This window comes from Bicyclus anynana, chromosome 26 (assembly GCF_947172395.1).
Source record: "Bicyclus anynana chromosome 26, ilBicAnyn1.1, whole genome shotgun sequence".
NCBI lineage: Eukaryota > Metazoa > Arthropoda > Insecta > Lepidoptera > Nymphalidae > Bicyclus > Bicyclus anynana.
This window is the reverse complement of record NC_069108.1, coordinates 5,415,508-5,438,206: the sequence shown is the minus strand read 5'-3', so window position 1 is coordinate 5,438,206 and position 22,699 is coordinate 5,415,508. Positions and strand designations below refer to the sequence as shown.

General features: G+C 37.3%; 1 protein-coding gene across 2 annotated transcripts; it reads left to right on the top strand.

Annotated features, from left to right (window-relative positions):
* The first annotated feature begins 6,079 nt into the window (after window positions 1-6,079).
* On the top strand, window positions 6,080-19,421 carry LOC112053451 (phenoloxidase-activating factor 2). 2 transcript variants are annotated; one of them, XM_052890015.1, is made up of 9 exons: window positions 6,080-6,215; window positions 10,845-10,951; window positions 11,830-11,947; window positions 13,376-13,582; window positions 14,452-14,557; window positions 15,451-15,556; window positions 16,620-16,795; window positions 18,145-18,309; window positions 19,190-19,421. In XM_052890015.1, the coding sequence occupies exons 1-9, from the start codon at window positions 6,211-6,213 to the stop codon at window positions 19,382-19,384; spliced, it is 1,185 nt and encodes a 394-aa protein (XP_052745975.1). In that variant the 5' UTR covers window positions 6,080-6,210; the 3' UTR covers window positions 19,385-19,421. The 2 variants fall into 2 exon arrangements, with proteins under 2 accessions (XP_052745975.1, XP_023948626.2); XM_024092858.2 differs by having other exon boundaries at window positions 10,845-11,071.
* The last annotated feature ends 3,278 nt before the right edge of the window (window positions 19,422-22,699 follow it).

Genomic DNA, 22,699 nt, shown 5'->3' with positions numbered 1-22,699 from the left:
TACCGCGGGTTTTTTTAGCCGGTAGGAGTCCGGCACTATCCGGTTCAGGATGTCCATGAGGATTTTTTTCCTCCTGAAAAAAAAAAAAAAAAAATTTATATTATTAAACCAGAATTCGATTTCAGCTCAACGTAAAGACATGTTTAATTTACTTTTTATTTTCTAAAGAAAAAAAATACTGCTTTAATAAAATGAATGAAAAATTATAATTGCCTAAGTTAATAAAAAATGCGATGATATAATTTACTCCTAAGATGGATGCCGGCTAGCTTGTTAGGAGGAGCATGAAAATCCACACACCTTTCGGTTTCTACGCGACATCGTACTGGAACGCTAAATCGCTTGGCCAGCCAAATTAAATCTACTAAGGAAAATCTATAAACTAATATACGTTTGAGTGTCTAAATACGTTGTTTATTTATTCATGCATTAATTCATTCATTAAGTCAGTCAGTCATTCATTAATTTATTCATTCATTCATCCAGTCAGTCACCCATTCTGTCATTCATTCATTCATTTTGTTTTTTTTATTTAGTAGATAAATATATATTAGATGCATAGACGTCCGTATTTTTATTTTATGTCTAGTGTATCTGCGTGGAAATGGATGTAATCTTTCAACCCCTATTTAATTCCCTTTATAATTTGTACGTCTGATGGACGGACGGACGGGTGGACCGATACAACAATAAAGTTCGTACTACACCCGGGACCCGACCCGCACCGCCTCGCCTCGAGTGCTTAGTATTCTTCGTATGGATTTCTATGGGCCAGCGCTCACTACAACAACTCCGGACCATCACCGGATCGCCTCGAACGCGAGGTGTCCACGTGGCGTCCACCCGTGGTCTATCTGTGGACTTTCGGAAAATCGTTGACCACTTCGAGTCCCGGATGGGTCCCGGGTGAGTCTAATAAGCTACGACCTTTAATCCTATAACCTTGGCTGAGTTTGTTATGGGCTCTTCTCGGAACAAGGACCGTTTGGAACCCTCGTAACTTTAATTTTAAGTTTTCGACTAGTATTACCACCATTAGATTAAATTAAATTATGACATAATCCTGACATTTCAAAAGTGCTTGTAAACTAAGGCTAATTGAAATAAACGGTTTTTTTTATAAGCGTTTCGTTTTTCTCTTTTGTTTTAAGGAACCCTAATACAACTTTACTTCAACTTGTGCAACTACTAGGGCTGTTACAATAGATTTTTAGACAAATTTTATCGATGTTTTTTATGCGAGCTGTGACAACCTCTCTGGCGCAGTTAGTGATGTGCTTCTCAACGGAGAGGTCCAGGATTCATATATTAATATACATTTATATACTACATATAAATACTTATATAATGTATAAATACACACACACTGGAAAACACCCATGTTCATCACACAAATATTTTCCAGTTGTGGGAATCGAACCCACGGCCGTGGATGCAGAAGGCAGGGTCACTACCCACTGCGCCACGCGGCCGTTTGTATATGCGAATGTCAAGGAGACGATTGTTTATGGGTTTCACCACCTTCACCTAGTAGTTTCAGCGTGATGTGCTGTCAACAGAAATACGGACAGACTAAAAAAAAAAATTTTGGCTTATGTTTTAGTATCGAATCCAACCAAAATTTTCAAAAGGGAATATTGGTCATACTATAAAAAATATGGCAAATATTCTTAAAAAAAAAAAAAATTCAAAATAACTTCAATGTACAGAATTTGACCTGTTACAGTTTTTATAAGTATAGATATACCTACCTACCTTACCTTATCAGCCGATAGACGTCCACTGCTGGACATAGGCCTCTTGCATGGACCTCCAAGCACAACGATCTCGAGCCGCCAGCATCCAGCGGCTCCCTGCAACCCGCTTGATATCCTCAGTCCACCTAGTGGGTCGCCCAACACTGCGCTTTCCGGTGCGGGGTCGCCATTCCAGCACCTTGGGACCCCAACGTCCATCGGCTCTCCGAACTATGTGGCCCGCCCATTGCCACTTCAGCTTCGCGACTCGCTGAGCTATGTCAGTGACTTTAGTTCGTCTGCGGATCTCCTCATTCCTGATTCGATCACGCAGAGAAACTCCAAGCATAGCTCGCTCCATCGCCCGCTGATTGACTTTGAGCCTTCTAATAATCTTCTAATAATCTAGATATACGCAGCGTTATGTTAGATATGTTAGGTATTTACCTAACAAACCGCTGTGTATCTACTTGTACAAGTATTCTGTAATATCATCCAGTTTAGCGGTAAAAACCAGACACGTAAAGTAGAAATACCCATTGTAAAGGAAAACGGGCTAATAAACTTGTTATTCAATTCATATAAATGAGAAAGAATACACTAGCAAACTTGAGATAACTTATTGTACTAAACAAATCATGCAATCAATTAATCAATCAATCAATCACGGTGCGGGGTCGCCATTCCAGCACTTTGGAACCCCAACGTCCATCGGCTCTTCGAACTATGTGCCCCGCCCATTGCCACTTTAGCTTCGCAACTCGCTGAGCTATGTCGGTGACTTTGGCTCTTCTGCGGATCTCCTCATTTCTGATTTGATATACCATGTTGTTATCAACCCATATACGGCTCACTGCTGAGCTCGTGTCTCCTCTCAGAATGAGAGGGGTTAGGCCAATAGTCCACCACGCTGGCCCAATGCGGATTGGCAGACTTCACACATGCAGAGAATTAAGAAATTCTCTGGCGTGTAGGTTTCCTCACGATGTTTTCCTTCACCGTTTGAGACACGTGATATTTAATTTCTTAAAATGCACACAAGTGTAAAGTTGGAGGTGCATGCCCCGGACCGAATTCGAACCCACACCCTCCAGAATTGGAGCCAGAGGTCATATTCACTGAGCTATCACGTCTCTCATCACGTATCACATATAAACCATGTACGAAATTAATATTGTTTATATTAAATCTGATATGAGTCCTACCCTACCCTACCTTTAATTACCCTATTCCCTGAAGTGCTGACTATAGCAAATTATCTATGGAATAAACTTAGTTGTCAAAAATGTCAAGAAAATGATATCAGTTCATAGAACAACAACTAAAACGCTTTGACGAATCAGGGGCATTGTCCAAATAAGGACTAAGATTTAGCTTACCAACAACTAACAGAATTGTTATATGTTTATGTATAGGTGTATTTACATATTTACAATCTTCATTTGACCCCACAGCTGTATCTTGACATTCATCCGAACTAGTGATGTGCTTGCATGAATATCGTAAATATGTCGATAAAAGTGTACGATGACAATAATTGACAATTTTAATATTACCAAATAAAAAATATTATAATGTACTCTTGCACGCCTATGAGGCAGATTGTGTATGAACATTAAAATGGCCGCTTTTAAATTTACATGTTTTTAATAAATAGTGTAGGAAATAGTAGTCTGTGACGGATATGACGTCGCTCGATCTCTTGTTGGCTTCAGTGTGCTTGTGGCGTTCGAGCCGTTCACATCTCTTGTTGTGTAATTCTTTATGGGTTACTTGGGATAGGCGGGGAGAGTGACAAGAGCGGAAAAGGGGAGTGTTAGTCGACTATCAATCAAAGGATCCTTTAACCCTACACACATCGTTTACAAGTACGTGACTTCACTCAAGGTCATTCTAGGGTCTTATTCTGGTTACAGTTTGATTTGTTAATTAAGTTGTTCTGATTTATGATTTATGATTATGATGGAATACAATATTTTATTAGCATATCTTGCGCGTCAGATGCATGGGTTGAATATGCTAACTGAATAAAATATAACTAATTATTAAACTTTCTTTTATTGGAAGTCGGTTAAATCAAAATAAACCGATTATTTTGAGTATAACTTGATTCTCATCGGTTGAAACTTACTAGCTCTCAAAGTCACGACGGACCAAACTTACCAGTGGCTTATCGTACGTAGGTTCGCATGGTAGGAGCACAGATTGTCAATCTTTTGTAAAATGAGCAAGATGAGGCCATCACAGGCTGTTAAATACAAAAATATGTAAACACATGCCTAAAGCTTTTATTGGCATAAAGTTCCTCGCTCTCACAAGTGGCTATTTAACGGGATTCTGGAATATATGATTTTTTATTTATTTTATTAAGAGAGCCGTGATAGCTCAGTGGATATGACCTCTGCCTTCGATTCGGAGGACGAAGATTCAAATCCAGTGCGGGGCATGCACGTCCAACTTTCCAGTTATGTGCATTTTAAGAAATTAAATATCACGTGTCTGTAACGATGTAAGAAAAACATCGAGAGGAAATCTTCATACATGAGGATTTTCTCAATTCTTTTCGTATGTGAAGTCTGTCAATCCGCATTGGGCGATTTTGGTGGACAATTGGTCTAACCCCTCTCATTCTAAGAGAAGACTCGTGTTCGACAGGGAGCCGAGAATGGGTTGATAATAATGATTTATTTTATTTTGAGTATATGACACATGTTTATAATATTTCCATTTAACACTTGACCTCCCATATCTTCGTTGTTCGCGTAATTGTTATTATTTATAACTAGTGATGTACCTGCCTATCATTAAAACTTATCGATATCGTACATTATGATATTAGTGCGGTAAGTTGAAAATTACAGCCGAGGCGATATTGCAGCTTGAGCCTTGGCGAGAGCTCTACGAAAGCAGAGGCTGTAATTATCTAAGCGCATGTATGTCATACGACGTTTTTTATTACATTTGCGCGGAAATACACTTTGAAAATGAATTTACATCCTTGCCAGTTTTGCTTATGATGACATTTTGATACCCTTTGTCATTTTTACACAGATAATGAAGCGCGAACACCAGCGTTTGTTTTTTTTGACAAATGCACCAAAAACAGCCAGTAATACTAATACTAATAAAGTAAATTAATGTTTTTGTGTTTTTGATAATGATAAAATATAATAAAAGAACTAAATGTTCTTTTATTATATTTTATCTCACAAACTTAATTTTACTTGTAAAATGTTGAGCACTTTTCTGACATAAAAACTCTTTGCCAAGATTTAAAAAAGTACCGTTCTTTATTATACGGATGATAGATACGTTTTATATTACATTACGGCACATCTGCACTTTTCTTTATATTACGGCACATGTGCGTAATGATACATTACGATATTGAAATTGGTGAAATAAGCGATAGTTTACGAGCAAATGAGTTATAAAATTAATTACGAGTAGCTGTATTCGATTCGAAAGATATAATCTAGTCGTTACCTTGAACATACAACAACAACCACAGTGACCTCAATGCTCGCGTGTTATGCTTTGAATGTCAAAGCCATAGTCAAAGTCTATTTATTTCAATAAGGCTTACTTTACAAGCACTTTCGAAACGTCTGGTAATAATATCCAAATAATATTTTAAATATTATAATGAGAGATGTGATAGCCCAGTGGATATGACCTCTGCCGCCAATTCTGAAGGGTGTGGGTTCGAATCCGGTCCGGAGCATGCACCTACAACTTTTCAGTTGTGTGCATTATAAGAAATTAAATATCGCTTGTCTCAAACGGTGAAGGATAACATCGTGAGGAAAACTGCACGCCAGAGAGTTTCTTAATTCTCTGCGTGTGTGAAGTCTGCCAATTGGGCCAGCGTGGTGGACTATTGGCCTAACCCCTCTCATTCTAAGAGGAGACTCGAGCTCAGCAGTGAGCCGAATATGGGTTGATAATGATGATGATGATGACGTAATCTCCGACGAGATTGCTTATATGTATATTTATACGTAGGTGTAATTAATTTTGGTATATTTATTTTAATTAAGTTTGTGTTTTTTTTAATATTCCTTTTTCTCTTTTCGTGTGTACACCGTGCATATAGGGAAGTATATATGATTATTTAATATTTCCGCTATTTATAGGTTGGCTGGGAGAGATCGCTTTTTAGCGATAAGGTCGCCTGTACCTACTTAATTTATTTATTTTATAATTTTCGGTGCACAATAAAGAGTAATTTCATTTCATTATTTGCGCCGTATAACATCGATATAATAAATATCAAAAAATCTGTACAAGCACATCACTAATGTGTACAGTTCGTTTTTTTTTTCATTTTCCTTGTATGTGAATCTGACTGACCAACAGAACAGTCCGGTTCCACGAGACCATCGGACCAGTGGCTTGTTTAAACTCGCGGGTTTCCTTCATTTTAGTTTATTTTAGTTTGTTTGTTTGAACCAATCTTAGTTTAATCGTTAAAATGAGGTGAGTATTGTCTTTAATTTGGTATTTTTCTATTAGTAATTTACTTATTAATTAGCTACAAATTGTTAATTATGCGTTTTTGATTATTATTAATATGATCGAGATTTGCTAAGTCCTTCAACTTGTGAAGAAAATATTATTCTTTAGATAGTAGCGAATAATTAACAGCGTAATATAAGCTTATTATTTGATAACTAGAACACGCACGCCGGTTTCACCCGTGTGGTTCCCGTTCCCGTAAACTGGTAAAATATAGCCTATAGCACTCGGGGATAGTGTAGCTTCCCAACTGTGAAAGAAATTTTTAAATCTGCTCAGTAGTTTCGGAGCCTATTCAAAACATACAAACAAACGATCAAATCTTTCCTTTTTATTATAGTCTTAAATATTATTATTATTATATAGATCTCATCAAATAAGTAGAACCGAAATAACGGTTGTCTGCGAAACAAAAGTGTTAGCCGAATGATTCGTGGTTGACCGGTAGGAACATTAAAGATGTCATATAAGCTTAAGGTTGCCTGAAAGAGACCACTACTAAGCGATAAGGCCGCCTTTTGTATTCTAATTTTTGTCATGTTTCTGTTTTGCTTGTTTTTTTTTAAATTATTGTTGGCCGGTAGGAACATTAAAAATGTCTTATAAGCCTAAGGTTGCCTGGAAGAGATCGCTACTAAGAGATAAGGCCGCCTTTGTATTCTACTTCTTCTTATGTTTCTGTTTTGCTCGGTAGGAACGTTAAAGATGTCAAATAAACCTAAGGTTGCCTGGAAGAGATCGCTATTAAGCGATAAGGTCGCCTTTTGTAGTCTACTTCTTCTTATGTTTCTGTTTTGCTTGTTTTTTTTAATTATTGTTGTCCGGTAGGGACATTAAAGATGTCAAATAAACCTAAGGTTGCCTGGAAGAGATCGCTACTAAGCGATAAAGCCGCCTTTTGTAGTCTACTTCTTCTTATGTTTTTGTTTTGCTTGTTTTTTTTAATTATTGTTGTCCGGTAGGGACATTAAAGATGTCAAATAAACCTAAGGTTGCCTGGAAGAGATCGCTACTAAGCGATAAGGCCGCCTTTTGTAGTCTACTTCTTCTTATGTTTCTGTTTTGCTAGTTTTTTTTTAAATTATTGTTGCCCGGTAGGAACATTAAAGATGTCAAATAAGCCTAAGGTTGCCTGGAAGAGATCGCTACTAAGCGATAAAGCCGCCTTTTGTAGTCTACTTCTTCTTATGTTTTTGTTTTGCTTGTTTTTTTTTAATTATTGTTGCTCGGTAGGAACATTAAAGATTTTCAGCCTAAAGTTGCCTGGAAGAGATCGCTACTAAGCGATAAGGCCGCCTTTTGTATTCTAATTTTTGTCATGTTTCTGTTTTGCTTGTTTTTATTTTTTAATTATTGTTGGCCGGTAGGAACATTAAAGATGTCTTATAAGCCTAAGGTTGCCTGGAAGAGATCGCTACTAAGAGATAAGGCCGCCTTTGTATTCTACTTCTTCTTATGTTTCTGTTTTGCTCGGTAGGAACATTAAAGATGTCAAATAAACCTAAGGTTGCCTGGAAGAGATCGCTATTAAGCGATAAGGCCGCCTTTTGTATTCTAATTTTTGTCATGTTTCTGTTTTGCTTGTTTTTTTTTAAATTATTGTTGGCCGGTAGGAACATTAAAAATGTCTTATAAGCCTAAGGTTGCCTGGAAGAGATCGCTACTAAGAGATAAGGCCGCCTTTGTATTCTACTTCTTCTTATGTTTCTGTTTTGCTCGGTAGGAACATTAAAGAAGTCATTTAAGCCTAAGGTTGCCTGGAAAAGACCACTACTAAGCGATAAGGCAGCCTTTTGTATTCTACTTCTTCTTATGTTTTTGTTTTGCTTGTTTTTTTTAAATTATTGTTGCCCGGTAGGAACATTAAAGATGTCAAATAAGCCTAAGGTTGTCTGGAAGAGATCGCTACTAAGCGATAAGGCCGCCTTTTGTTTTCTTCTTATGGTTTTGTTTTGCTTGTTTTTTTTAATTATTGTTGCCCGGTAGGAATATTAAAGATGTCATATAAGCCTAAGGTTGCCTGGTAGAGATCGCTACTAAGCGATAAGGCCGCCTTTTGCATTCTACTTCTTCTTATGTTTCTGTTTTGCTTGTTTTTTTTTAAATTAGTGTTGCCCGGTAGGAACATTAAAGAAGTCATTTAAGCCTAAGGTTGCCTGGAAGAGATCGCTATTAAGCGATAAGGTCGCCTTTTGTAGTCTACTTCTTCTTATGTTTCTGTTTTGCTTGTTTTTTTAATCATTGTGGTGTATAAAGAGTATTAAAATAAAATAAATAAATAAAAATTGAAAGTTTGTGTTCTAAGTAAGGACGTAGCTACTACCATATCAATGATAAGGGGTCCTTATCTACAAGGGCCCCTTACGTGTGTAAATAATAATAAGCTAAAATTAATAAAATGTAATCCACAATCTCACTTTATCTGGTGTTTCCGAAAAAAAAACATCAAAAACTCTGAAGAATTTCACTTGAATGAGAATTAAACAAAAAAATTGAACCGACTTCAAAATCACAAAAATAAAAGCGAAAAATAGTGTGCGGTAAATTGGTTACGAAATGACGAAGTTCTGAGGTAACAAATATTAAAAAAAAAAACATACGCGTCGAATTGAGCCTCCTTTTTTTTTTGGAGTCTGTTAAAAAGCATTTACATTTCACACAGAGTAACCAGAGACTATAAAAACTGCGCGCTGAAGCCGGTGCAAACCATAAAAAAAAACAAAAGTCACGCGTCTCCTTGGCATCATTTTTTTTTCATAATTTGTATTTCAAAATTTAACACAAACAACAATTACATAAATTAATATAATAATCAATAACCAATAATAAACCAATAATAAAATAATCCATCTTATGTCTATAGTTTTTGTTAAAAGTTTTTAAAATATTTAAAAACATAAGACGCCATCTTGATTATTATTAAAAATAACCGATTCGACGGTTCGTATCGTACTGACAAGAGAACGTATTCGTTTTTCGTATCCGTGACGGGATATTATTGATTAATCTGTGACATTTCATTGTTTTTTCCAATGTGGGAACATTGGAATATATAAATTTAGGGGGTTGAAATAGGGGTTAAAAGTTAACATCGATTAACACGCGGACGAAGTCGCGGGCATCCGCTAGTCTATACTAATTTTATAAAGAGGAAATATTTGTTTGTTTGCATGTATTGTATAGGCTCTAAAACTATTGAACCGATTTGAATAATTCACTCTTCGAAAGCTACAATATCCAGGGATAATACAGGAATAAAATATACCCTATATATTCCTACGGGAACAGAAACCGTGCGGCGTCTGCTAGTAGATAAATAAATTAGTGTCTGTATGTGACACAGAATAGAGAATGATACAGAAAGAGTCCTAACAAACCGCGCGGTGAGGCCGTTGAAACCATTTTTCTTCTTTTTTTCTTTTTTTTCTTTTTTTTCTTAAAAATTAGGCAATAAATGTACATCAAATGTTTTTTACACTATTGGGTTTGATATTTGAGTTTTGAATAATGACTGATTTTTATTTGACTGATAATTCTTAAAGTACACACATGATAATATTTAAACATTCGAAAAAAATAATTATTTTATAAGTAAATATTCCTTACAAATTTTTAGGGTAAATATTGAAAAAAAGTTTGCAGATAGCAACATTATGTGGATGTCAAGGAGTCGCGCGTGTTAGATTTAAGCAGCTTAAGTCAAACCCACACTTTATTTATTTTACGATCATAGCATAATTTAAATCCGAACTATATGCTAAGTCTATATAACTAAACACTGCTTATAAAATGCAAAATTAATTAACGTAGTACAATAATCTCTAATAATTATCAAATAGATAATGTCATTAGACTTGTCATGATACTACTTTGCAAATAGGTTTCATTACAATAGCTAGTAACTTAACATTCTATCTAATCTAAATTATTAATATTCCTTAAACAATATTTAGGGAATTGTAGTACCAATATATTCTAGAAGAATACCATTAATTTAATCTACAATATCCATCATGTAACGTCGTGAATCGTGATACTTGTAAGGAAACCATGAATAATGACTTACATTATTCATATTTAAAATTAGACAGTAGAAATATTATGAAAATAATTAAGAATAATCATCGAACAGTTAAACCATGATTATTCTAACACGCGCGTGTCGTTTGTTTTGACGTGACAACGTCTTATAAATTGGTTTGCCGGGTGACACTTCAAGAAACTGCGTTACGCTCCGCTCACTTTATGCGCTCACAATGAGAGCGAGTGAGAGGCACGCGTCCCTTCCACTCGGGCATGGTTAGCCCGCCTAAGAGCGAGAGAGACAGACATAAAAAGTGAAAGGCACGCGTCCCTTCCACTCGAGCACAGTTAGCCCGCCTAAGAGCGAGAGAGACAGAGCGAAAGAGAGAGAGTGAGAGAGATAGGCATACACACCGGTTCAAATTATGAATATTCACATTAAAATTATTTTACCACTCAAAGTCGTTGTCATTTTTTTTTGGGGTTCTCACCGGGTTCACCCACTGTTTGTAAACTCACTTTGGTTACTCTGTGGTTCTGTGATATCAAAATATTAAATATTACCAGGTGGTGTCTCCCCGTCGTGGTGCTGTTCTGCAGTACGGTCTGCGCTCAGAAGGCGGACGAGGACAAGGCGATAGCATGGCTCACAGAGCTGTACAAGAAAGATGCAGGCATCTCACAATCACCCGATAGCCGTTTTGGCAGCGGTGGCGGTAGCGGTGGCGGGAGCGGTAGCGGTAGCGGAAGCGGTAGCGGGGGCGGTCTCAATTTATCACCTGCTAAAACTAATAGTAAGTTTGTTACTAACGAATAGATGAGCGGGGTAGCTTAGTAATGTAGACATGGATGAAATGATACCATAGTTTAATTTTTCTATTTTCGTTTATACACCCTTCTGTAAATATTATGATTGTTTATTATTTCCTCTATTAGATTGCCTGGGAGAGATTGCTTTTTAGCGATAAGGTCGCCTATTGTAGCTACTTAATTTTGTATTCTTTGTTTTATAATTTTAGGTGTATAATAGAGAGTATTTTAATTTCATCCGTTTTATTCATTTCATTTCATTAATTTCATTCGTTTCGTTTTATTTCGTTTCGTTCCATTTCGTTTCATTCCGCGATACAGGACTCTGCAATGACTATTGTCGTACCCATCGATATAAATCGTTAGATGGGCCCCTCCATATTAAAAAACGCACAATTTTATGTCATTACTCAAAGACGTGCACGCACATCTTAACTTAGTATGCAACAAGCGCATACTGTGACTTAAAAAATATTTTACTGCTTTTTTCCTGTTTAATTCCTTAATTATGTGTTCGTGATCATTTTAGAAGTATAAAAACACAAGCCACAAAACGAATATAATGAGAAAGTTGTTACTTTTCATTCGTACCTAAGTATTTGCGAAACCAATGACAAATCCGCGACGCTTCAGGGCCCATCTAACGATCGACTATCGATGGCGTACCCACTCCAAAAAAATCCCGCAAAATTCCCCTATCCGTAAAGTGACGTAATTAAATGCAGTTTTTCTTGTTTCGCAGACAAAAATCAAAGGGCCTGTGTGACGGAAGACACTCAAGAAAATGGCTTTTGTACGAAAGCCTCCAACTGTAATAAAGAGCCGGAGAAATTGGACACGAGTACCAACTTCATATTGAGGTACGGACGAACAATTCGATCACTTATCTTCGAAACCCTTCGAAACAGGCAGGGACATAAATATTTTTATTTATTTATTTATTTAATTGATATACCAACAATGACAACAAGAAACATTAATAATAAAATCTAGACATAGGTAAACTTAAAAAGTTGTAGTGCTAAACGAAGCCATCTTTTAAAGGTATATACAGCATTGTTGTTTGTTGTCCGGTTAAACTTAAAAATTAAACTACCTACACTTAAAACGACAAATTACATTTACATCAAGTGTCCCATTGATTAAATTGTTAAATAATTACAATGAAAATAATAATAATAAAAATAAAAAATATACAAATAAATTATAAAATTAAACAAATTAATTAAACAAAAAAAAAAAAAAACTGATGACTGAAATATGGTCTTAGATATATTTCATTATACTCGTAATATCCTATTATAGTCATCATCATCATCACATCAGCCGATGGACGTCCACTGCAGGACATAGGCCTTTTGTAGGAACTTCCAAACATCACGATACTGAGCCACCTGCCAGCGAAACCCTCTATGTCAGGATCTCGCTCTTCTTCCTTGAATGACGGCTTTCGTGGCGCAGTGGAATGAGTAGATTTACAAAACGGAGGTCCTGGGTGCGATCCCTGGTTGAGACGATTGAAGTTTTCTTAATTGGTCCAGGTCTGGCTGGGAGGCTTCGGCCGTGGCTTATTACCCTACCAGCATAGACGTACCGCCATGCGATTTAGCTTTCCGGTCGTGTAGAAACCGAAAGGGGTGTGGATTTTCATTCTCATCCTGACAAGTTAGCCCGCTTCCATCATTAATTGCATCATCACTCAAAATCAGGTGAGATTGTAGTCACTTAAAATCAGGTGAGATTGTAGTCACTTAAAATCAGGTGAGATTGTAGCCATCTTTTTGAGTCCCTGAATTGTATATGAGACCCTGAAGTAAAGGAGATGGTCCATTTTCATTTCACTCTTGTACCCCGTATCATTATAATAAAAAATACAAGAATCTTATTAAAATTGATTAAAATGAATAAATGTAACTAAATAAAAAGAAATAAATAAAATTAAAACCCAAGTTTTTGAGTTATATCAAAATGGCGGCCTTACAGCAACTATGACATGACAATTGACAGCAAACGTCAAATCGATTACTGCATTGAAAACGTCATCAATCCGTCATTATTACCCGTATTAGTGTGGCATTTCTTGGGAGATAATGAATATTTCGAAAGAATTAAAGTAAATTCGTAGATTTGTATAATCAAAAACAGTTAAAATAAATATTTTCTTTTATTTCCGCTAGAGTACAATGACTGGACCTAGGCGCCATACAATTTTGGACCATCTCCTTTTAAAAACCTGTATGTCAGGGTCCTCGCTCTTCCACCTTAAGTGATATAATACATATTTCCAGGGAAGGTAACCCATGCCACTACCTCGAAGTCTGCTGCCCGCCCAACCGCACGCGGTCTAAGCCCAAGAAGCCCGAGCCGACGCAGGAGGTGGGCTGCGGCTTCAGCAACCCTGGCGCCAGCGTCTTCCGCGAGAAGACCGGCAGCTCCAAGAGTGGTTATGCCGACTATGGCGAGTTCCCCTGGATGGTGGCTTTGCTGAAGAGTGGGTGAGTACCAGCTAGCTTTTGGGAAGTTCTTTTATAAGGTTTTATAAAGACACATACATGAGTTTTGGGAATAGAAGAACTACCTATACCTTGACAACTGCCTCGTCGATCCACTGGATCAATAGCCATTCGTTGATCCACTGGATCAACAGCCAGTCGTTGATCCACTTAATCAATGGCCAGTCGTTGATCTATTGGATCAATGAATAACCAATCGTATATGCATTGGATCAATAAAATATCCAGTAGTTGATCCACTGGATCAATAGCTAGTCGTTAATCCACTGGATCAATAGCCAGTCGTTGATCCACTGGATCAATAGCCAGTCGTTGATCCACTGGATCAACAGCCAGTCGTTAATCCACTGAAGCAATGGCCAGTCGATTGTGTCTTTACAATCGATTGTGTCTTTACAGTCGTTGATCCACTGGATCAATAGCCAGTCGTTGATCCACTGGGCATTTTTAAGAAGATATATATATCTTTATAAAAGACGAAAGCGATTACAACGACAATCAATTTTAAAGACGCAGTATTTGTAAACGCCTCGATCGTTGATCTTTTACTTTGACAGAGGGGTACAGGTCCCTACATAATTCGTCTGAGTGCTTATTTATTGTAGTGTGTGGTACATTTTTTTAAATAAATGTTTTGTATTTCTTTCAACCACTTGTGGCTTTGGCGTGGCAGTTTGCAACGAAACTTACAGTGAAATTAATAGACGTTGTAGAGGCACCCCCAGGGGAGAGTTAAATTCTCAAACAAATAGAGGTAAAAGCGGCGGCGGCGGCTTTATGATCCCCTGGGGGTGCCCCTACAAATTCTATAAATTCCACTGTTAATGAATTCGTATTTGTGTATGGTTCAGACCGTCTGGCTGGTTGGATGAGAACTATCTGGGTGGAGGAACGATCATCCATCCGTCCGTGGTGATGACTGTCGCACACAAAGTGGATAACTTGGATCCCAGTGAGGTGAGCTTTTTGCTTTTCCTAGAGTTTTTCCTTTTACGCTAAACAGTGCTTTATAAAGTCAAAATGTATTTATTTGAAGTATGCTTAGATACGATAAGTAAAAAAGATAAATCTTCCTGTAAAAATTATGGTGATGAAGACCTCACATGACGATGATGATGCTGATGATGCAAAAATATCAATAGGGATGATGACAGTTTTTTAAATTGTATATAAATTAAGAGTATGCTAATAGTAAAGCAATTTTGTAAAAGTAACAGGGTATCTGCGATCATTACTTTCGGAGCTACAGGGATTTAAAGGGTTAGATTTGCTACGCTGCCGCGGATCCCTGAAAAACGCCCCATACAAAATTGTACGAATTAATGACGTCGAACTTGATGATTGATAGATTTGTATGGGCGTTTAAACAAAATTACTAATATCTTTGTTATTTCTGCGTTTATGTTTATAGTTATTTTTTAAAAAATGACACATTTAATGTAAGGAATCTAAAACTGTATGAATTGTCATCTAATTACGATAAAATATTTTTAATAGATTTTAAAATTTTATAATCTTATTTATTTTGCAAATATCCAGACAATCTTTGCTTTTTATGTATAAATTAGTTAACAATCACCTTATTTACCCGAATGTATATTAATATTATAAAGCTGAAGAGTTTGTTTGTTTGTTTGATTGAACGCGATAATCTCAGGAACTACTGGTCCGATTTGAAAAATTCGTTCAGTGTTAGATAGCCCATTTATCGAGGAAGGCTATAGGCTATAAATTATCCCCGTATTCCTACGGGAACAGGAACCACGCGGGTGAAACCGCGCGGCGGCAGCTAGTTTATTATAAAAATAAACCTTCAGTCCACTATAACCTAGTCATCATCCCCATTCCAGTTGAAGTGCCGCGCCGGCGAGTGGGACACGCAGACCGAGAACGAGATATACATGCACCAGGAGAGAGCAGTCAGTAAGATCATCATCCACGAAGACTTCTTTAGAGGTACCATCCACCTCATAATATATAATCTACTTATAATAAAACTGTAGCGGGTCCAATTTTGTACATTGAAGATATTTTGAAATTTTGAAACCAAAATATATATTTTTTTGTCTGTCGGAAATCATAATTTGAAGAGGGTGTATATAAGTTTGGTATATTTATTTAGGTTGTTTTAATTGTTTTTTGTGTATTTTATATTCCTTTTTCCCTTTTCGTGTGTACACCCTTCCCTAAATATGAATATTTATTAAATTACCTGTGGGACTTGCGGGAGATCGCTTCTTAGCGATAAGGTCGCCTTTAGTAATTACTTACTTAATTTATTGCTTTTGTATTCTTAATTTTTATAATTTTTCGGTGTACTCAAAATGGTATTTTCATTTCATTTTATTATGAAGGGGGTTATAGGATACTTTTTATTGCGAAAATTAAATCAGATGGTGGAAAATAGGAATTAAATATTTGTAAATAAAACTTAATTTTTCATGTTTTTTAATTTTATTTTTTTAATACAATTCGTTGTGTTTTGAGTTATTTTTTTTTGTAAAATGATTACAGACTATTTATTTTATAATATTATTTTATACATGTACGTATAAATAATAGTAGGTGAAATAGGGGTTGAAAGTTCACATCGATTTTCACGCGGCCGGAGTCGTGGACCGCCGCTAGTATATCCTAAAGGCGAAAGGTCACTTAGCACCTCGGACCAATTACCTTTGGACTTGTATCGCACTCAAATTCACCAACAAATTGTCTGTTGTTTATTGAGCGGGACGAGGTAAAATTTTATCACAATGAAACATGAAATATATGAAAGCAGATTGTTTAAATACGTTTGATCGTGATCATATACTATTGACAGAGTGGTAACGTTTAGCGAGGCAGGTCCTAAGGTAATTAATTGGTCTGAGTTCATCACGATATCGAAAACCACTCGACGTACAAAGTTTGGCAGGGACGTAGTTTTAGACGTCCGCTAAGAACGGACTTTGCGACAGGGCCGGATTAAGGAGGTCAAAGAGTCCGGACGTTCTAAATAAATTATGTGTTTCATGTCCAGTCCACGTCCACAACAACATAGCGCTGCTGATCCTCAAGGAGCCGTTCATAAAGGAGCCGCACGTCAACGTGGCCTGCCTCAGCATGGCGCTGCCGCCCCCCGGGACCGTCTGCTACAGCATGGGCTGGGGGGAGGACTTCACCCGCGGCAAGAAGTACGCCAACTTGCTCAAGAAGGTAAGAGACGTGCGGTGGTGACATCGGCAATGAAAAAACAATGAACAAAACTCTTAAAGTTTGTTTAGTTTTTTGGCACTGCATTAACCTATTAATAGAAAGGTCATATTTCGTTTTTAATGCAAAAAGAGTAATGCAACTTTGAAGTTGGTTAAATTTTTTTTGTTGAAATTTTTCTGTTTGTGGTAGTCTAAGCATAGTGGCCGTAAACGTCACAGTTAATGCATTTTGGTTCACATATTACAGTTAGTTTGATTATAATACAACTAGCTGACGCCGCGCGGTTTCACCCGCGTGGTTTCCGTTCCCGTAAGAATACGGGGATAATATATAGCCTATAGCCTTCCTCGATAAATGGGCTATCTAACACTGAAAGAATTTTTCAAATCGGACCAGTAGTTCCTGAGATTAGCGCGTTTAATCAAACAAACAAACAAACTCTTTAGCTTTATAATACAGAATCTACCTAATACAATAATAGAAAATAGTAATAAATATTACAGAATCGATTTTCGTAAAAATTTAATGGGGTCAATCTCTTTCATCCAAAAAAACATTTTTTAAGTACGTTATGAGGTAACAAACATAACAAAAAAAATATGCGTCGAATTGCCAAGTTCCTCTTTATTGATTTCGGATAGGAATTACTTTTATGGCGATTAGCCATGCGACTTATTTTCTTCGATATTTCATCAAAATTCATGATTATTTTTTGTTAATGAATACAATAAGGAACTTAAGCTAACTTATCCTAATAACTATACAAATCATGCCCACGTGGAATGGTGGCAAGAATACTGGCTGCATTTCCGCGCTGGACAGCCAGGCTGATCCTTTGCGCAAAAAATGAGCCAGCCCTTCTGTCACCAGTCGAGGCAACAAGCCGCGGTGAAATAGTACGGAAAATTTTTTTGCCACTGCGACTCCATGGCCGAAGGGTCTCCACGGCAAAAGGTACAAATATGTAACTCTCTGTCAGAGAGGCATACTTGAGCCACTTACCGGTTTCAGCTTTTTCTTCTGCTTTTTGTTAATTATAAAGAATACAATAAAAAATCTTAACTCTACTTATCTATGAAGACTAGCTAGTTTCCATGAAGACGATCGTTAAGATCTTTTTTTTGTTTGTGTCAGTCATTTATAGGAGAAGATTTGATGCTCAAACTCGCCACCCTACTCCATATTGGAACATGAAGTAGGATTGAAACCTCTAATGCGTGTTGGCATGCTTACTTATAAATGTTTGCTTTATAATTATCACTATCAGATATTAATGATTCGTAAGATGATAAAACTGCAGTAGGTACACGTTTCGGACTATTCTAATCTTTTATAATGCCTTTTTACAGATCACATTGCCTCTCGTGGGTCATGACGACTGCCAGACCCGCTACCGCAACTCGAAGCTCGGCTCGCGCTACTCGCTGCACCGCTCGCTCACGTGTGCAGGCGGCGAGGCCATGGTCGACACGTGTCTCGGGGACGGCGGCTCGTCGCTTGTGTGTCCAGTAGGGGTGAGTCTCAGTCTGTCCTAGTGAGTGACAGTCAGATGCTGTCGCAACTCGAAGCTCGGCTCGTGCTACTCGCTGCACCGCTCGCTCACGTGTGCAGGCGACGAGGCCATGGTCGACACGTTTCTCGGGGACGGCGGCTCGTCGCTCGTGTGTCCAGTAGGGGTGAGTCTCAGTCTGTCCTAGTGAGTGACAGTCAGATGCTGTCGCAACTCGATCTCGAACTGCACCGCTCAACTAAGAAATCAAAATGTAACCGGGTATTGGTTACAGAATGTTAGGGAATAACCTTGAGCAGTCCCAAAGGCTTGTGACTCTGGGTGCAGGTTTAGGGGATCCCCTGATGATGCATATCAGACATTCATCTTCACTGCTCAAGGTTATTCTCCCCGCTTAGCCCAAAGTAATCCATAAAGGATTACACAACAATAACGCTACGAGAACACTGAAGCCGACCGCACGGCGAGGGCCTTATATCACCAGTCGCTCCCGCAAAGACGTCACCACTCTCTAAACCCCACTATTCACGGAAGAATTCGCGCCACCTATCGTCAGCATGAACCAACACGAGCTAACCAAATGATTCCGACAATAATCGAGCGTCATCGCATTCCTCTCGGACTACCCTTTTCTTACAATATAATTGTCCCACATATAAAGTTTTGCCCGATACTGACCACCGCTGGTTGGTCAGCGCAGTGCTAGATTACTCACTTGTTGGCCGACCCCCCACCAGGTGGACTGACGACATCAAGCGAGTCGCAGACATTCTCTGGATGCAGGCGGCTCAGTATCGTGATGTTTGGAAGTCCTTACAAACGGCCTATGTCCTGCAGTGGACGTCCATCGGCTGATATGACGATGATGATGAATTGTCCCACAGAACATCGCCGACCTGCGCTACTCCGTGGTGGGCATGGTGGCGTACGGGCTGGAGTGTGGCGCCGCCAACATCCCCGGTGTGTACGCCAGCGTGCCCGAGCTGTTCGACTGGGTGGGCGAGCAGCTGACGCGCCAGGGCTTCAACCGCACGGCCTACGAGGTGGACGCCAGCACGCAGTTCAAGCTACGGGACTAGACGATGATATATATAATTAAACTGAGGCTGAGATAGACCCAATTGGTTTCATTTCATTTAGGGTGATGCAATGATAATTTTATACCATTGATCGGTTACGTTCTTACAAAATCACCGCAAAAAGTGAGTGGCTAAACGAGCGTGAAAATCACGCTCGTTTAGCCTCACCGCACAGTAACTCAGACCAATTACCGTTCGAATTATTTCGTACTCAAATTCACCAACAAAATTATTTGTCATTTTTTGAGGGGATCGAGGTAAACTCACACATCGGAAATATTTGACACCACTAAACAACGATATTTAACGATATTAGAAATAGGGCACTAAATCATCAAAAGTGAGGCGGATAAATGTGCATAATTGTCTTAATTTCATTTAGTCGCTTATTAAATAACGAAAGTTATACATATAAACAAATAGTATCTAAACATTGTCTACAATGTCGAATTATGTGAACAGGAAGTGTAAAAACTATACATACTTACCTACTTAAATATACAATGTAAGTAACCACAAAACTGTGCATGTGTGCGCTTAGTGGAGTAACTAAATTCGTATCACTTTTTGCGGTGATTTTGTAGGGACGAAACATATCTATAATGCAAAATATCGTTTAAGCACATCAATAAAGAAAGTACGTAAATATGCAATTTGCATGTTTGCATATGCATTTGAATATGCAAACATGCAAATGCATATAATCTGATGTCTAGTTAACTATAGAAAGCCTCAGTAGCTCAACCGTGGAGACCGGACTCTTCATTGAGAAGTCATAGTTCGATGCCGATCCATAATGCTCCTAACAGTTCCGACTAGTTGGGCCCCTCCCATAGTCGGAACTGTTAGGGTCAGGAATAATTGGTAATATTTAAAAATGACAAAAATTAAAAGAACCTAGATTTTATTTGTATACAGTGTGATTCGGTCTTTAGTGCGGATATTTTTTTTCGTGGTTCTGTATCATTAATAGAATATAAATCTCCAAACAGTTCGATACATTTAATGTAATTTTTTTTTAAATTTATGTCTCTAAAATAACAAAATAATTTACATATTATTACTAAACAAGATATATTCAGCTTAAAAGTGATCTGGTGACGTCCTTTAGGTATCAAACGAAAATAAAATAAACGCACAATAGGGTGACCCTAAAATTCTGTTCAAAAGTAAATAACTTTAGCTAACGATAATTTTGTTATTTTTGAGTTAAAAAAAAAAAAGAAAAAATACGTGATCATTAAATTTTGTTTATGTACAAAATATAAAAATATCCGCACTAAAAAAATTTTCTTCCTGTATATTGATGATTAAATGATTTTTATTGCCTACATTTTTTTTTATTTAATCCTATAATTTTAGATTACAATCTTATGCAATGATAATTGACATTTTTTGAGTTTATTGCTCAGTACAGAGGAACCCGCCTTCCTTAATTCGTTGGTAGAATCTACAAATAGTCAAACTTGACTTTTCTAAAGTGACAATCCAAGCCTATTTATATTGACTACGAATTTTGAACTATTATTTATTATTATTATTATTCTTTACAAGTTAGCCCTTGTCACACCTGATGGTAAGTGATGATGGAGTCTAAGATGGAAGCGGGCTAACATGTTAGGAGGATGAATATCCACACCCCTTTCGGTTTCTACACGACATCGTACCGGAACGCTAAATCGCTTGGCGGTACGTCTAACGCTAAATCGCTTGGCGGTACGTCTTTGTCGGTAGGGTGGTAACTAGCCACGGCCCAAGCCTCCCACCAGCCAGACCTGGACCAATTAAGAAAACCTCAATCGGCCGAGCCGGGGATCGAAGGACCTCCGTCTTGTAAATCTAAACAATATAGAAAGAAACAGAATATTGAACGCTATAGCAATAGCAATAGAAGGACCAAGGTAGGTATTATGTGATCGTTATATTTATGTGATTGTAATAAAAGAAAATAGAGTTTAATAACAATTCATCATCATCATCATATCAGCCGATGGACGTCCACTGCAGCATAGGCCTCTTGTAGGGACTTCCAAACATCACGATACTGAGCCACCTGCATCCAGCGGTTACATAATCTTTAGTTAGTAGGTAATATAGCATTGTTTCCTTGCAATAATCAAGTTAAAGTTACTAAAGTTTACTCTATATAATCTTTGATATAGTCTATTTTCTTTTAATATAAATTCAGTTTTTTCGAAATAACTAAAGAACACCAGTGACAAGTGGAACTTTTGGACAGAAATCTTAATATCTGTGTTAATAAAGGTAGTTTTAAAGATTAAACAACTTTCAACTCTAAATTAAGGCAATGCAGTTCTTTTTAGGGTTCCGAACGTGCGTAGTACAAAAACGGAACCCTTAGAATCCGCATCGCGCACATTTTAATGTCTGTCTGTTTTCTCCGAATGTACTGGACCAATCCAGTTGAAATTTGGTACACATATAAATTGTGACCCAAATACAGGGATGTATTGTACATAGGTTACATTTGAATAGGGGGGTTTTTATAGGGGGTAAAATGGAAAGTTGAAAAAAAAAACTTTTAAACACAAACTGTGATACATCAAATGAAAGGTCTTGATAAGAGGATTTTTAAAATATTTTTATTGTAATTTTAAAATAAATAGTTTCCAAGTTATTCAAGAAAATAGACCATTCATCCCCTCCCCGCCTCCTTTATTGAATAAAATACAGAAGTTAGCTTAAAGATTTCCGGATAACCTTAGAAATATGAAATTTTTGAATATGAAATTCACTTCTGGGGGAGCAAGATGGAAAATTTAAAAAAACCTGCATTGTGTGATACATCATATGAAAGGCCTTGATGAGAGGATTTTAAAAATATTTTTATTGTAATTTTAAAATAAATAGTTTCCAAGTAATTCAAGAAAATAGACTATTCTCCCCCTTTTCTCCGAAACTACAATTTTGAAAAAAAATACATAATTTAACTTTCTACTTGAAGATTTCTGGACAACCTCAGAAATATGAAATTTTTAATATGAAGTTGTGTGCATTTTAAGAAATTAAATATCACGTGTCTCAAACGGTGAAGGAAAACATCGTGACTATTGGCCTAACCCGTCATTCTGAGAGGAGACTCGAAAACAGCAGTGAGCCGATGGGTTGATAACCCAACCCATAATATATTTGCATATTTTTCTAGACGTCATGACGAGTCAAATGAGCTACCACACGTATTCTTATTCGCGTATCAGTATTTAAAATTCCAAAATATTGACTGGACTATAATTAATAATTAAAAAAAACAAACAACCAATATGCTTTGTACAAATCACAATTTATTTATTTATT

What these genes read in the sequence shown, in the direction of transcription:
- LOC112053451 (XM_024092858.2), top strand. An exon ending in CCACGAAGACTTCTTTAGAG is followed by an intron (nt 15,557 to 16,619) that starts GTACCATCCACC and finishes TTTCATGTCCAG; the next exon opens with TCCACGTCCACAACAACATA. An exon ending in ACGCCAACTTGCTCAAGAAG is followed by an intron (nt 16,796 to 18,144) that starts GTAAGAGACGTG and finishes GCCTTTTTACAG; the next exon opens with ATCACATTGCCTCTCGTGGG.